The sequence below is a fragment of the Giraffa tippelskirchi genome, chromosome 11 (assembly GCF_054371585.1).
Source record: "Giraffa tippelskirchi isolate mGirTip1 chromosome 11, T2T-mGirTip1v1.2.pri, whole genome shotgun sequence".
Taxonomy (NCBI): Eukaryota; Metazoa; Chordata; class Mammalia; order Artiodactyla; family Giraffidae; genus Giraffa; species Giraffa tippelskirchi.
In genome coordinates, this window is record NC_137285.1 from 108,813,886 (window position 1) to 108,829,525 (window position 15,640).

General features: G+C 48.0%; 1 protein-coding gene and 2 long non-coding RNA genes across 15 annotated transcripts in view; 1 reads left to right on the plus strand and 2 right to left on the minus strand.

Moving 5' to 3' along the window:
* GRAMD1B (GRAM domain containing 1B) overlaps nt 1-15,640 on the plus strand; it is a 179,252-nt gene that overhangs the window by 71,292 nt on the left and 92,320 nt on the right. The window contains exon 1 of one of the 13 annotated variants that reach the window (XM_081541420.1): nt 12,758-13,328. The exons of the other annotated variants lie outside the window; for them this stretch is intronic. Coding sequence (XP_081397546.1) covers nt 13,306-13,328 — 23 coding nt within the window. The 5' untranslated portion in view covers nt 12,758-13,305. Of the gene's footprint in view, nt 1-12,757; nt 13,329-15,640 lie in introns of those variants that run through there. 13 annotated transcript variants of the gene reach the window in all.
* On the minus strand, nt 1,688-7,534 carry LOC145526234 (uncharacterized). Its single transcript, XR_014068790.1, has 2 exons — nt 7,127-7,534; nt 1,688-5,347 (listed from the first exon to the last, which is right to left on the minus strand). It is a non-coding gene; the product is annotated as an uncharacterized LOC145526234 (long non-coding RNA).
* LOC145526232 (uncharacterized) lies at nt 10,347-14,396 on the minus strand. Its single transcript, XR_014068789.1, has 2 exons — nt 14,049-14,396; nt 10,347-13,610 (listed from the first exon to the last, which is right to left on the minus strand). It is a non-coding gene; the product is annotated as an uncharacterized LOC145526232 (long non-coding RNA).

Below are 15,640 nucleotides of genomic sequence, written 5' to 3' on the forward strand. Positions count from 1 at the left end.
CATTTGAGCAGCCACATTGAGCATGCATGGTGCAAGGTGCTGTACCCCCTTGGCTGTGTGCTGTGGCAGCCGTGGGAGCAGACATCTGCAACTGTGTTTGGATCCAAAACACTGTGCTCCAAGCAGTTTGCTGTCTGTCTGTAATGATGCTCTCTGTGATGTCAAGTGTCATCTCTCACCAGGCTTATCTCTTACAAACCTACTAGGCAACTAGCTCTTCCAGTTGTAAGTGGTTTGGAATCAATCAGCCGGCCGTCAAGGGGCTGTGGTGGTGAGTGCTCTGGGAAAGGTGTGGTTTGCAGGGGTGGGGGAGTTATTCCACAGTTAGTTTGGAGATTTGTGTTTGCATTTGCCTATGGAGGTAGAAACGGAATGGGCTTCATTTTTCTCGCGTTCTTGCCCTTCCTTTGTCTAGATTGTGGATTATCTAATCAGGCAAAAAAAAAAAACAAACCAGACCTTGGAGCTGAAACGTTCCTTCCTGAGGCTAACATTTGTGTTCAGGACCTTGACCACAAGAGGGAATCTAATTGGTCAAGGAAACAGACAACATTTAACCCTAGCATTGATTCTTTTTCTTTAACCTTTTCTAGCCCAAATCTTTTGGGGAGAGTGTAGTTCAAGTGTTTTCAGTCTGGGTCCATGAACCATTAAGGTCCTTGGATGGACTTGAGGAGAGGGTCCAGGAGCCTCAATCATTTGTAGACAGAATTTCCTATCTCTGTATTTTTCTGGAAAGAATATCCACAGCTCTCATCAGATCTCAGAGGGCTCATAACTCAGGAAAGTTTAAAACTGTTTAAACTCTCATAAAGAGTCTGCTTGCATTTTGCAACCCAGGTACAAAGAAAACCTGTACGTTGCGGTTGATACACTGACATTGGAGGATATTGTGCACATACAGGAATCATGGAGTAAAATTTCATGTGACTCACTGGTAACTGATTTAATATGATGTGGATGTCAATTTTAAATGTCTTGTTATTGTTTAGTCACTAAGTTGTGTCTGACTCTTTTGCAACCCATGGAGTGTGGGCTCCTTTGTCCATGGATTTCCCAGGCGAGAATACTGGAGTGCACAGCCATTTCCTTCTCCAGGGATCTTCCCTACCTAGGGATCAAACTCAAGTCTTTTACATCTCCTAGATTGGCAGGCAGGTTCTTTACCCTCTGAGCCACCTGGGAAGACCTTACAATGTCTAAATACATGTAAATGCATCTCCCTTACCTTTCCTCTGTAATATCTGATATCCTGTTCCCTGGATCCCTTCAGGTCCCAATATATTGGGTTCAATTTATTGTTGTTGTCAAGTTGCTAAGTCGTGTCCAACCCTTTGCAATCCCATGGTCTGTAGCCCACCAGGCTCCTCTGTTCTCCACCCTTGGGTTCAATTACCCCCCACTGAAATAACTTTTGGTAGAAGGTGTGGTCACTTTTGATGAGAGCCCTGCCTATTTAGACTATATTCAGTTCCTGGAGGTGGGCTTTTAGAGGTGTGACTTCATCTCTGGGAGTCTGCATTATTGCATTGCGATGGTGCTACTCTTTTTCTAAGGTTGCAGTTTCAGACTGGGGTCAGCGGATGACCCGACATGGCTGTTAACATAAGTAGATGATAAATTGTGTCCTGAGAGTTTCCATTTCAGCCTTGAGAAAACAGGTTGGTAAGCATTCATTAATCCATTCACTCAACAAATGTTTATTAAATGCCGATTATACGCCCGCAGAGATTCAATATGTGGAAGTTTTTGATGAATAACACAGGATCACTGTGAGCACTTAGTTCCTCATGGGTTCTTGGGAAGGACAGATGAATAGACAGATTATGATGCCACAAAGGTAATAAGGGTTGTAATAGAAGCTCAGGTCACCAGGAAAGCACAAAAAAAACTATTGGATGTTGCCTGTGCAAGGCATCAGGGCTTTCTAAAGGAAGTGACATTTGATTCGAGGCATGGGTGGGAGTTTATTGCGTGGACAAGGGGAGAGAGATGGTCTGGTTGTAATTTGGAGCTGGACAGGTCTGAGTTCAAATGTTGGCGGTCCATGCTTTCTGGCTCAGTGAACTTGAGTGAGTTGTCTTGACTTTTCCTAGTCTCAGTTTCTTCCTTTGTAAATGAGGGTGATATCTTCCCCCCTACAGGATTGTTGTGAGGATTAAATACCTTCGGTAAAATGCCTGCACTTCGGAGGTGTTCACTGAACAGTCGTGAGGCAGAAGCATGTGGCAAAGCCCAGGTCACCGCAAGTAGGTGTGCCTGATCAGAGCATAGGATGCGTGTGGAAGATGGGAGGCAGATGATGAAACTGGAGAAGGAAGTGGGAGTTGACCCATCAGGACAGCCTTAGCCTGTGTAAATACTGGGAGCAATTGAAGGACTTTAAGATAGCCTCAGGTCTGCTTTTGAAAAAGTATTCTTTGACTACACGTAGATAAATCATCGGAGAAGGCAATGGCACCCCACTCCAGTACTCTTGCCTGGAAAATCCCATGGACGGAGGAGCCTGGTAGGCTACAGTCCATGGGGTCGCTAAGAGTCAGACACGACTGAGCGACTTCACTTTCACTTTTCCCTTTCATGCACTGGAGAAGGAAATGGCAACCCACTCCAGTATTCTTGCCTGGAGAATCCCAGGGATGGGGGAGCCTGATGGGCTGCCGTCTACGGGGTCGCACAGAGTCGGACACGACTGAAGCGACTTAGCAGCAGCAGCAGCAGCAGCAGATAAATCATTAGAATTTTCCTCATTTTGTGCCATTTCTGACACTTTTATTTTTTCTACGTCTGTCTTCCCCCACTCATGCTTGCTAAAGTTGCTTTAGTTGGGTCCAGATCTTTGCGACCCCATGGACTATAGCCCGTCGTGCTCCTCTCTGTCCATGGGATTTTCCAGAGGAGAATACTGGAGTGAGTTGCCATGCCCTCCTCCAGGGGATCTTCCCAACCCAGGTATTGAACCTACATCTCTTACGTCTCCTGCATTGGCAGGTGGGTCCTTTACCACTAGTGCCACCTGGGAAGCCCCAGAACTGATGTGACTTTATGCCTCATTAAATGGGAGGCAGGACAGGAGGCATGTAGGATGAATTCCAGGTCTCTGACTGGGTGGTGCCATCTATTGGGATAGGCTTAGGAGGTCATGGTCAGGAGGAGATGTAGAAGGACAATGCAGAGTTTCATTTGTTGGTCTGGCTCTGAGATGCCCATGGGACATAGAGGTGAAGGTATTCAGGAACAGTTGGGGATTTGTATGAGAGCCCAGGGGAGTGGTCACAGCTGTACACATGAATATTTGGGAGGCACAGTCTTAGCTCCAAGGCATTGTTCAAACAGTCAGGACTGGGTTAGGTCCTTATAAGAACAGTTGTAGCTGTGTGCGTGTAGATGGATGTTAACTGGACTTACTGTAGTGATCTTTTTTAGTACCTACATACATGGAACCATTATGTTGCACTTCTGAAATTATCATAATGTTATATGTCAATTATATCTCAATTAAAAAAAAAAAAGACTAGATTAGGAACCTCTGTGACCCAGACAGCCCCCTAGGACTAGGGATTGGACTGGAGAAGCTTTTCAGATTTTGCATCAGCAGTTACGGGACAGAGGCTGTCTTTCAAGGGCAGTGTGAGATCTTGGAACTGAGAAGGCCTTCTTCACAGGAGAGTCTGAGCTTTGTGGATTTTGTAGAGAAATTGAAAAGTGTCGACGGACTGACCCAGAATTGCCAAGTGTTTTTTTTTTTTTTTTTACCCATAAAAGGTAACAACTGGACTAAACTGAACTAAAATGTAGAAACTACCACTACCACCATTTGTGATGGGTTGGCCAAAAGGTTGGTTTGGGATTTTCGGTACCAGCTTATGGAAAAACCCAGATGAACTTTTTGCCAACCCAGTATTTAGTGAGGATTTAATCACAAAATTTAAAAGGATGAATTATTAAAAATTAAAAATTCAGTATGTCTAGTTTTGGGGAGCTTAACCACATTGCTCTTATTTTCTCACTTGCCTGTGGATCTGTGTGGATACATCATGGTACGAGCCAGCACTTGGGCGCTCCTGAAGCAGCACAGGTAACTGGGCGCTGCGTTACGGGAGGACACAGGTGCATCTACTGAGGAGCCCTGCAACCTGGGCTCTTAGGTTCACTCATGATTATGCCAGTCTCCTGTCTGTCATGATCTTAAGAGCATATTGTAGGTATAGCGACCTGAATCATCTTTGAACATTTCATTTTCAACTTTAAGATGCTGATGAGAAAATATCCTGATGTAGGAAGTGAAACTTCAGAATGCATCCTTTTAGACACAGCCTGCTCCATCCAAATAAACCTGTATTTATTGGCAGCAATCATAGCAATATGTTCCTAAGGCACTATTTCTAGACACCTGTCATGCAAAGAGGAAGTTCTGATCTCCGTAGAGGATGATGACAAATATTGGATCCTTTTTCTGGCTAACTCTTGAGTTAAGGCCATACTAATCAAGAAATAATTATCACAGATTTAATATAGGTTTAGCTGAGAACATGCACCGTTACTCATTAGTTGATTGAAAAATTGGCATAATGATTACAAACCTATCTTCATTTTGAAAAACAGAAGTACTCTGCCGTTCTGATTAGCTGTGTCTCTCTGATGGGACTTATTGCTTTAAACTTTATGTTAGATTTAATATAACTACTTAATGCCCACGCCTTGTGTTCTTTATTAGCTTATGAGCTTTTAGAGCTCAAGAATGATATTGGATTAATCATTGAAATATCATCTTGGTTTGCCTGGGTTATGAACACATTAGCCACTCAATGAGTATAGTTATTGTTGAATAAATAAATAAATAGCTGACTGACCTAACAGAAATATCACAAAATAAAACCACCCAAACATCTCCAAAAAAATAGGAAACATGAGAAACTTTGGCAAAGGAGGAAAAGTATATCAGGAAGCATAGAAATGGAACCTGTGCTTCTTTTGCAGTGGGTAGTGGTGGTCTATGGTCCCTGGTTGAGAATGATCAAAATAAGGGTTAAAAAGTGTTGAGCACTTACTCGATATTATATCACGCCTTGTGTCATTGTCATGGATTGTTGACATCATTGCATTTTTATAGATAGAGCCGAGGCATAAGTGACTCGCTCAGGGTCACGCGGCTTGTTCAGGACGGATTTGAACCCAAGTCCTAGTTTCAGAATCCTTGTGCTGAACCGCAAAGCATATCTCCGGGACTGGTGTCAGGCCCGTGTCAGTTAAGAATGCAGCTTTTCTCTGCTGGTCCTTCTCAGCAAGCAAGCAGTTTCTCTGCCAGCAAGAGAGTCTTGTCTTGTCCTTGGCCTGGAGACTTCCACTGTGAAAATGAGTTAACACTTGATTCAGCTGTCTGTTAATGGCAATTCTCATATGTCATTTAGTTGAGAAAGGAGAAATCTCCATTTGGTGGGAGGAGAGCAGGAAGCAGCTGGCTGTGGGTGTATGGGTGCTCAGGCTCCCTCCCTGAGAAAACCTGAGTTTATGCGCATCCTCCAGGGTCCCTGACACCATCAGTCACCCAAATTTCTCCAGAGAATAAACCAGGAAGGACCAGGGGGCTAAATAGAAGTCTGCCTTGTTTCTTCCATCTGGCAGCAGACATGTTTCCTTTTGTTATGAGTGTAATTAGAATGAGGAGTGAAATGAGGCCACGTTCCCCTCTCCTGGGGGATGGGGTTTCTCCGAGGTGTGTGCTGTCTTTCCCTGACAGGAGGGTGTTTACCTCCTAGGGGCCGCCCTTCTGTCTAGCAGCAGAAGGAGTTGTGATCCAGGACCCGCTAATGAAAGCGTTGTTGTTTAGTCGTTCAGTTGTATCCTAGTCTTTTGTGACCCTGTGGACTGAAGCCCACCAGACTCCTCTGTCCATGGGATTCTCCAGGCAAAAATCCTGGAGTGGGTTGCCGTTTCCTCCTCCAGGGGATCTTCCTGACCCAGGGATCGAACCTGCGACTCCTGCATTGGCAGGCGGATTCTTTACCACTGAGCCACCAGGGAAGCCCCTGATGAAGGAGCCCTACAGGTAAAGCAGCACTGAATCAGACAGTCAGGTGTTTGGGAAGCAGGGAGGGGCTTTGGAGGAAAAGTGGAAGGCAGGATAAAGAGCAGGAGTCCAGTCCCCTTTGGGGTTTTCATTGCCATACAGAGAGGGGCCCAGGATGGTCCTGTCTCCTTGCATCAAGCCGAGAAGTAATCATGGAGGGGGATATCAAGAGCTGCTTCAGCAGACAGGGAGGGAGAGCTTAACTGGCTTCTGTGCCGAGGAGAGCAGGGGAGACAGTTCCTATCCTGGCCTGGATGAGAGGGAGAGAGGCTTGGGCTGGAGAGTGTGGACGGTTTTGAGGCCTTTGTGGTTCCTGGGTACAGGGCTTTGCTCCCTAGCTTTTGCTCTCTTCATCAACCCCCACCTGATCTAAGGGTTGGGAGTAGGATGAGAACGAGGCCTCCAGGGCCTCAGTTTCTCCTTCCATCCAGTGTGGTTTAGTTGCACCTCACTGGGTTGTTGTGAGAACCCCAGACCTAACGCACGGGAGGCCATCCGAAACTCTCGTGTGGATGGACACCCCTGTGTGGAAGCCCTGGCCTCCCGCCTCCATCCCGTCTCCCTTCCTCCTTTCCGGGTCTGGATGGAGAGGGGTTGGGATGAAGCCTACCAGAGCTTGGCTTTGACCTTGTCCATCCTGTTGGTTGCCTGGAGGAACCTTCTGGATTAGCAGATTGTGAAGGAGGGGCGAAGAAGGCTGGGGTGGGGGGGGAGGTGAGTCTGTCCAGCACCCTAAGCAAATCCCTGGGGTGCAGAGGCAGAAGGAAGCGTCCTTCAAATGATCAGAGCCTGGCTGGCCTTCACTCCGTGGCCTGAGCCGTCCCTCCCTAGAGTGGCCGATGGGGCTTGAGGGCAGAGGTGCGGGCACCAGAGGGATGGGGCTGGCTCAGGAGGCTCCAGGCTGGGTGCCGACCGACCAGAAGGCAAGGCCATTGCCTGCAGCCCACACCGTCACCCCAGAGCCAGTGACTAATAGTGGCAGAGGGTGGGGAGAGGAGAGTGGAGGAAGGGGGGTAGGGAGGAAGGGAGGAGGGGCGGGGAAGTGGTGGGGAGCACCTGATGGGCGCAGCTCTGGCCATCTGCCGTCCCCTCACACAGCCTCTGTTGACTGCAATGTGGCATTCTGGCTGGAAGACGAGGTGGAGGCTTGTTGTTGAAGTGTTCAGGACGCTCCCCCTCCCCCCGCTGCTCTTCTCCACTAGATTCCTGACCTCCAAAATGCTCCTTAAATATAACACTCTGGGCGCCTGGCGACTCCCCCTGCCTGAGCGTGGAGCTCTCTGTTTCCCCAGCGTGTGACTGCAGCACTGCTCTGCCCCAGTTTTTGCCAGCTCCTGGAGGCATGCGGCTCTGCCTTGCAACTGCGGCACTCCTCAGGAGCAGGGGCAGAGCGAGGGCAGCGCAGATCTGAGAGCAAGAGAGAAGGCGGGCCTGCGGGGACCACGTTGTCCATCTATTTTCTGCTCCAGATACGCTCCACTCCCAGTGACTTCCCAAGGTCGTGAGGAGGCATGCTGCCGGAAAGAGGAAAGAGCTGCTGGTGGGGAGGTGGGAGTCACCAGGCTGAGTTCTCGCTCTGGCTCACAGATGCTAGGCGTCCCTTGGCTGGGGGCCTTGGGTGTCCGGTTATTGGTCACCAGCTGTGTGCTCTGGTTGAAAGGCCCCTCTCACCATTCTGGCCCCGACTTACAGACGAGACAGAAAGTCCAGTTGTGATATTGTCAGGTTAGTAGAGGAACAGCACCAGGGTGGGTGAGCCCTCAGGCTCCTGGGGGCCAGGAGGGAGCCAGGGCAGCTGAAATCAGAAAGGAACTTTTTTCCAGCCTTCATTCCAAACCCAGTAACATTTGGAAGGAACCACTGTAGCAAGAAGCTTAGAGTCATGTAAACCAACCTTCTTCTGTGAACCAAACCTTGGGCACGCAGCCAACTTGTGAATATTTGTGAGACTGGGAAGATCAATTTTTTGAACTGAGATTTTGGAAAATGCATGTAACACAAAAGGTTGTCATTGTCAGTCCTTCCCCCACCACTGTCCTGCCCTTTCATCAAGTCTGTTCACAAAAATAGGCAAAGGCTGGTGCCAGGTGAACACAGTGGTACCTCTTACCCATCCTGCTGACCACACTGTCCTGCCACCCTACAGAGGTGACCACCTCCCTGAATGTTGTCTGTGTTATCCCCTTGACTTTTCATTTTCTGAGTACAGAGTATCTCTCTATACAGATTCTGTATCTATGTGGCTATAAAATGTCTGGCTTTAATCTGTCGATCTCAGGTTTCCCTGGTGGTTCAGATGGTAGAGAATCTGCCTGCAATGCAGGAGACCCGGGTTCAACGCAGGAGACACCCTGGGTTGGGAAGATCCCCTGAAGGGAATGGCAACCCACTCCTGTATTCTTACCTGGAGAATTCCATGGACAGAGGAGCCTGGCGGGCTATAGTCCATGGGATCACAAAGAGTTGGACAAAACTGAGTGTTACTTGGACAAAACCAACACTTCCACTTTTCACTTTCATCTAGCTATTATATGTTTTATGTATATTATATATATATATATAAAATCGTACTGTAGGTATTCTTCATTGATTCACTTCCTCTGTTCAACATTGTTTCTGAGATTCATCCATGTTTTTGCATGTGACAGTAATTTATACATTTTCTATATGCTATTGCTATATACTGGGGCTTCCCAGTTGGCTCAGTGGTAAAGAACCCACCTGCCAGTGCAGGAGACACAGGAGATGCAGATTTGATCCCTCGGTTGGGAATATCTCCTGGAGAAAGGAATGGCTACCCATTCCAGTATTCTTGCCTGGAGAATTCCATGAACAGAGGAGCCTGATGAGCTACATACAGTCCATGGGGTCGCAAAGAGTTGGATGCAACTGAGCATGCAGGCATGTATTGCTGTATACTATCCCAGATCAAGAAAATAGCGTTAATTTTCCTTCCTATTGTTGATAGACATTTTTTTTCCCAGTGTTTTGGTGGGTCCCTGCAAATCATGTTGTCACATTCAGTGCTGTGTGAAGTTTCTCATGTGAGCCCTAACTTGAGACGTTAGGGGAGGCATGTCTTCAGCCTGCCTACATAGTACCAGGTAGTTTCCTTAGGTAATCAGACTAATATACACTTGCGTAGCTCCTTTCCAACCTTGATATTGTTAGACTTAGACATTTTATTTTATTTTATTAAGATTTTTTTTTTTTGATGTGGACCATTTTTTGAAGTCTTCATTGTATTTGTTTCAATAGTGTTTCTATGTTTTGGTTTTTTGGTCGCGAAGCATATGTGATCTTAGCTCCCCAACCAGGGATCGAATCCTCACCCTCTGCATTCGAAGGTGAAGTCCTAACCACTGGACCGCCACGAAAGTCCCTGTTAGATTTTTAAAATTTTACCAATCATCTGGGTATGAGATGGTAAATTTGCATTTTCCTAAGTACTCATAAACTTGAGCACCATTTCGTATATTTATTGATCATTTCCTCTTCTGAAAGTGCTTATTCAAATCATTTGTCTATTTTTCTTATTGTGTTTTTCTCTTATTAATTTATAGAATTTTTAAAATAAACTCTGAATAACTCCAGTTATTACACAGTCCAATTACATATGTTATGCAGTCTTCTCTCAGAAAAATCTTGTCTTTTCTGTGGTCAATGCTGATGGTCATATGTTCTTAATCTTACTGTGGTTACAGCCTTCCCTTTTCTGGACTTTTTTTTTTTTTGGTCAATTGCCTAGGAAATTCTTAGGCAACAATCTGTGTGAGGATCCGTTTGTAATTATGACTTATCAGAGGAGATTGTTTTTCCTTCCTCATTCACTCACTGTCAAGGTTGAAGACAGTTTTCCTTTTATATCCTCAGCAGCACCGTGTCTTTCAAGTTCGCCCTTGTGGTGAGAGTTTAGTTAGCAGGACCTGCTTTACCAGGTCTTCTCTTGCACCTCTCACATAAGCGGGCTTTTGGCCTCACATAGGGCTTCCCTGGTGGCTCAGTGGTAAAGAATCTGCCTGCAATGCAGGAGAGCCGGCTTTGATCCCTGGGTCGGAAAGAACCCCTGGAGAAAGAAATGGCCTCACACAAGTGGGCTTTTGACTTTGTCCCTTGTCCAATGTGCTCTGTGAGGCCATCAGAACCAAAGCCCAGTCTCACAGGTTCTAAAAATGAATCCTCAAGGCGTCCCTTGATTTTCTGGGTTTCTGCGCTCACTACATTTGTGCCTCTAAGTATTCCTGTTTTGATAGCTCATCAAGCTTTTTTAAAAGAATTTTTCTTTCTTTGTTAATGTTTTATTTTATGCAGCATTTTTTAGTTGTTAGCGGGAAGGACCATCAGGATATCTAGTCTACCATATTGCCAGAAATAGAAGTATTCTGAGTTTGGTTTTTTTTGGAAATTCTTGCCCTTCTTGAAATATGGATATCAAGGAGTGGCCAGCCAGATTGCAGTCAGGCAGAAACAGGAGAGTCTAATGCACCTGCCTGATCATACACAGATTAATGTAGAATTATGTCGGTGCTGACAATTTACCAGTCAGGGAACTTTTCAAACCGTACAAAACAGACTGTCCTCTATGAGAAGATAAAAGATGGAACATATACTGAATGAGGAAGCTCAGGGTGCCCCTCACATCACACACACATAGTGACATGCAAGCCAGCTAACTCATCAGTAAAAGGAGGAGGAAGCTAGCTTGATTTAATCTTCCTTTTACCTGTGGCCTGGATTCTTTTTGTTCTGGGAGCACGTTAGCCCTTATCATCAGCTTGTCTGATGATGGAGAAGATTTTCCTTTCATCAACATACATTATGATCGAGAGACTGGATATTGGAGTTGGCCATGCCTGCATTGAAATCCCAGGCTTGCAGCTTGTTGGTTGGCATTAGACAAATCAAGACACTACACTCTAGTTTACCAGGTCTTGTCTTGCACCTCCCCACTAGCTGTATTACCTGGAAAATAATGAGAGTTAACTACTTCATAATGTGTGTGAGGTTTCAGTGAGACAACGCTTGCCCTCAATAAAGTCTTACTTAATAGTTGTGAAGCAAAGGAGAGTTTAAAAAATAATAGGTAAAGGGTAAAAGCTAAAGAATTTGAACATGACAATAGTGTTTCTAATATAATACTTGGAAAGCTTTGATCCAGGTTTTATATGTCACCTGCGATCAGAGTAGTTGATGGGCGGAATGAGAGTATTATCTCCCTGGAGTACTCTAAGTGACATTAGCTTAGGGGCTGGGTCACAGGTCCTGGGAAGTCCCTTGAGAGAATTATTTCGGTTGTAAAGGAGAACTGTATGCACTCCTGGAATCTTCTGCATCCCTATAATACCTAGGCTGACAGTATGGCCGAGGGACAAGCTCAAGGAGCTTTAGAAACATAACCGCAGATGTCTTCAGAAGTCTTGTAAGTGTTTCAGTGTGGTGTCCCATATGGGGACTATGGATGGAGAGAAATTCCATCACCCAAGGATATCTTTACCAGTATTTCTGCAGAACCATCTGGACACTGGGGAGAGACAACAGTGCTTGAGTTAGGTTTGAATGAGGTCACTTCAATTAAACACTGGCTTATCAGACCCCTTCTGGGCAAGCATTCCTCCTCAACTGGGGAGATAAAGCTGAACCCATATACTTCCCCTGCCTTCATGGAGCTGATCATCTAAAAGGAGGAAGGCAGATCATGAACAAGTAATTATACGCACTCTGGTTTTTCTTAAGTGTCTCCTTAGAGGGTCAAGTGTAGATGGTGTGCCTATAGCACAAATGGATATCTTGATTGCTTTGGGGCAAGTTACAGGGTAAAGCCTTATTATGGTTCAGTTGACGGTTGCTGTGTCATAATTAATCTCCTCTTTGTTCATTCTCACCCATCCGCATTACTGACCCAGATAGTCAGTCATCTAGGGGAGGACAGAAAGGAATGGCATGGTCAGAGGAGCTGCTGGGGCTGGAACTCCTGGACCTCAGCTTGGAGGATTGTAAGAAGAGCCATGTCTCCTTTTCCTCGGAGTCCAGTGTTCGAGTTGATGTTGAAAAATCTCAGTCCCTCCTCACTTGATGCTGGGTCTGGTCTGAATCTTCATGGGGCCCTGTATGATGATCAAATGTTGTTTAAATCCTGCACCCAGCCTTTGTGGCCACCTTCAAAGGTTTCCTGGCCCCAGGTGACTGGGGGCGCTGCTGGGCCACCATAAGGAGCTGCCTCATCCTGAGCCCAGAGAGGCGATGTCCCCAGCAGGGAAGAGAACTGAGAGTTCTGAGTGCTGTGAACTGCTGGGGAGCTTACAGCCCTGTGCCTGCCCTGCCTTGCTGGGGAAGGGCGAGGACTCTATTTAAGGTGGTCCTGGGCAGCTCACCTGCCCTAGGACACCGAGGCACCTGGCCTCTTAGGTTGGCTCAGCTTCAGATTCGGGGCTTACTGAGAGCCTGGGGGCCATGCTCCCCTCCCTCTCCCAGCATGGGGTATTTTAACCCTTTGGCAGATGCCCAGAGAAGCACTTGTCCTCAGACCTTTCTGCCCTGTCCTCTTCCTTCTCCGGCACCCACATCGCTCCCCCACCCTCTCCCTGACTTTCTGTCCCATCCTGCCATCCTGGGACAAAACGTGTGCTGTGTCTTTAAATGGGCGGAAGTGGCTGGCAGGGCTTTGCTTGGGTACTGCATTGATTAGGAGATTATATGGAGCTGCGGGAGCTGCCGCCTGGGGGAAGAGAGGTGCAGGTTCTACTTGTTTTTGCTCTCCTCCTGGGGCTCTGCTTGGAGTCCTTTCCCTAGGCTGCTCCGAGCCGGCGTGAGGAGAGGGTGGGAGGGTAGCCGGCCAGCCTGCCTGTTGACAGCAACTCCAGGGCTTGTTTTGCAGCCTTGCCAGCCGTGCCCATCCTCATCAGAAACTGGCAGTGGCAGCGGCCGCTCGGGCGGGCGGGCAGGCAGCTCCAGCCCAGGGCTGGGTTTGCAGAAGCTGTCCTTTGCCTCTTCGCCCAGCTTTCAGCTGGGAACAGGGAGGGAGAGAAAACAGTGGAATACTTCTTCTGGCTGGCACTGCCTCTCCTCTCTCTCTGTGTCTGTCTCTCTCTCTCGCCTTTCTCTTTCTGGGTTCCAGTCACATTTCATGGGATTCTGTTCTTTTGGGACTTTGTTATCTTTTCAAATATGTCCTGGGACCTTCGGAGCTGTGCCCGGGATGCTAAGGACACGGTCAGTGGATTATCGTGACTGTACTAATGAAAGGATTCAAGCTGTCCTGGTGAGTAGAGCAGGGAACAGGCAGCTCCCCCTGCCGCTGTCTTTCTTCACCCCAGTGTTTCCTGCCCCCCCAACCCCACTCCCCGCTCTCCCCCAGTGTCCTCAGGAGAGGTCTCCTTCAGATAGGCCCCTTCTTCCGAACTGGGTGTCGAGGGGTGAAGGTGGGGTCCACACTCTCTGCAAAGTTGGGTTGCCCTCTCTGGCTCACCCCCCAGCTTCTGCACCGCTGCAGTATTTTCTGCCAGCCTCTTCCTGGGGGAGGCGTTTGGTGGAAGTTGAGGGGCTGTGGAGAGAATCAAACTACAGCTGAAACAGAGGCTCCAACTTCGAGGGGGCCGAGGGCTGGCGAACGCTGAGGGAACTGGATAAAGAAAGAAACCTTTCACAAGATCCCGTGTGTCCGCATTAAGCTGGTGGTGCAGACTTTCTTTACCCAACAGCATCCCAGGGGGCCCTTATCCCCCTGCTCCTTGGGCACCCTCACCCCCAGTGAGCAGTCTCTGACCTCTTAGAGGCTTCTCTTTGAGAAGAGAGTCGGGGGGCGGGGGGGGGGTGCTGCAGGCTCTAACCTCTAATGTGCCTGGTGTCCCCTGCCCACCATGGACACAACTTGGGGCTTTGCAAGCCCTTCTTCCTCTTGCTTGGGGTATGGGTATCTGTATTATAGCCGCCGAAGTCCTCAGAATATCTTTGCCTTCCATTTTAAAAATAAAACCCTTACCTCTCCCTCTTCTCCTTTGAATCAGATGGGTGGGTGAATTGGCCTTTTCTCTGGTTGAGCAACTGGAGATTTTGCTCGGAAAACTTCACCATTCCCTGCAAGGTGGCGTGTGCAGCTCTGAGGAAGAAGACTCCCTGGCTGGAGATGGAGCTTCTCCTTGAAGGCTGTGGAGGTGGGAGGAGGAGAAGGCTTGGGAGTGCTCCCTGTGGCCGGAGGTCCTGGGTGGGGTGGTGTTGGGTCACCTCTCTGGAGTGGAGGGTTAGTTGGGGTGACTATTGAGCTGTTTAATGCAGAGTCCTGGTCTGGCTCTTGGCCACATCTGGCTTTGCAGAACCACCCCCTCCCCCAGCACCACCACCACCCCAGCTTAAAAGCCAAAAGAGTCAGTCTAGGCTAGGCCTCCTCCTTTAGGCAAAAGGGTCCTTCAGTGAAAAGATACTTTAGAAAAGATACTTTGTGGAAGGGAAGTGGAGGAGCTTAGTTTCTGCAGGCTTAACCCTTCATAACTGTGAGGTCTGGACCAATGGTACACAGCAGTGAACACCCAGCCTGTAGCTTCTGCTCCTCAGCATTTGGTTTCACTTGCTCGTGTATAGGCTCCTGTGTGCAAGGAAAGCCCCCTGTGAGTTTGAGAAAGGGAGATGGGGGTACCGTGGTGCCTTTCCTGCCCTGGCTTTCTTGGGGCCAGGTTCCCTGTTGCTCCTGGGTTGGCAGGGTTAGCAGGCCCAGTCAGCATGCAGAGCTAGCCCTGTATTCCCCAGCACAGGCGAGCTGGGCCCATGACTTGCATGAGGCCTCCAAGGCGAGCCTGGGTGCTGCCCGAAGAGCAGGGACGAGCAGGGACGCTGGCTTGTCACCGGAGATCACTCAGCTTCCCCCGCGCCCCTGCTGTCAGCACGCCGGAGTCGGGGCCAAGGGGTGCTTGGCTGTCATTCAAGATGAGACATCGCTTTAATGCAGAGTGCTTCTCTGCCCAGGCCGGGCTGGTCCCTTAGGGACATGCAGAGATGTTTGCCTTTAAAAATCTGCCTCTGTATCTCTTGATGCATTTCAACCAGAGTGCAGTGTTAGGCTGGGAACTATAATTGGGGTAACCTTGTCCTTTTCAGCCAAGTATAATGTTAGCAGGATAGGGAAATGGTGTGTGTGTTTGTGTGACTGCCCCGGGGACTCTCAGACCCCGTGATTCACCATCTCATTAGGTACAGATTGATCGGTCCGTTTTGGCCCTGGGGCCAGACCCTGTAGTTGTGCTGTGGATGTCTGGGCTGGAGATGCAGCTCCCTTTGGTAGGATCCCGTGTTGGGGTACTCTCTGCTCTCCCAATGGCAGGACTTGGCGGAAACAAGGGGATAGATACCTTTGCTGCCTGGTTTTGGATAACACTCTCTGTCTATGGAAGAGGATGGAATGAATTAACTCTAATGTTTGAACCGTTTCTATACACATTTCTGAAATGCTTGCTGTGTGTTAGTGATTTAACTAACATGTATTGAGTGCTTACCGTGTGTCAAGCACCATATTAAGCACTTTACATGTATTAAGTCATGTAGAATTATAATTAAGGCCGGCACTTCACAGAGCAAGGAAAT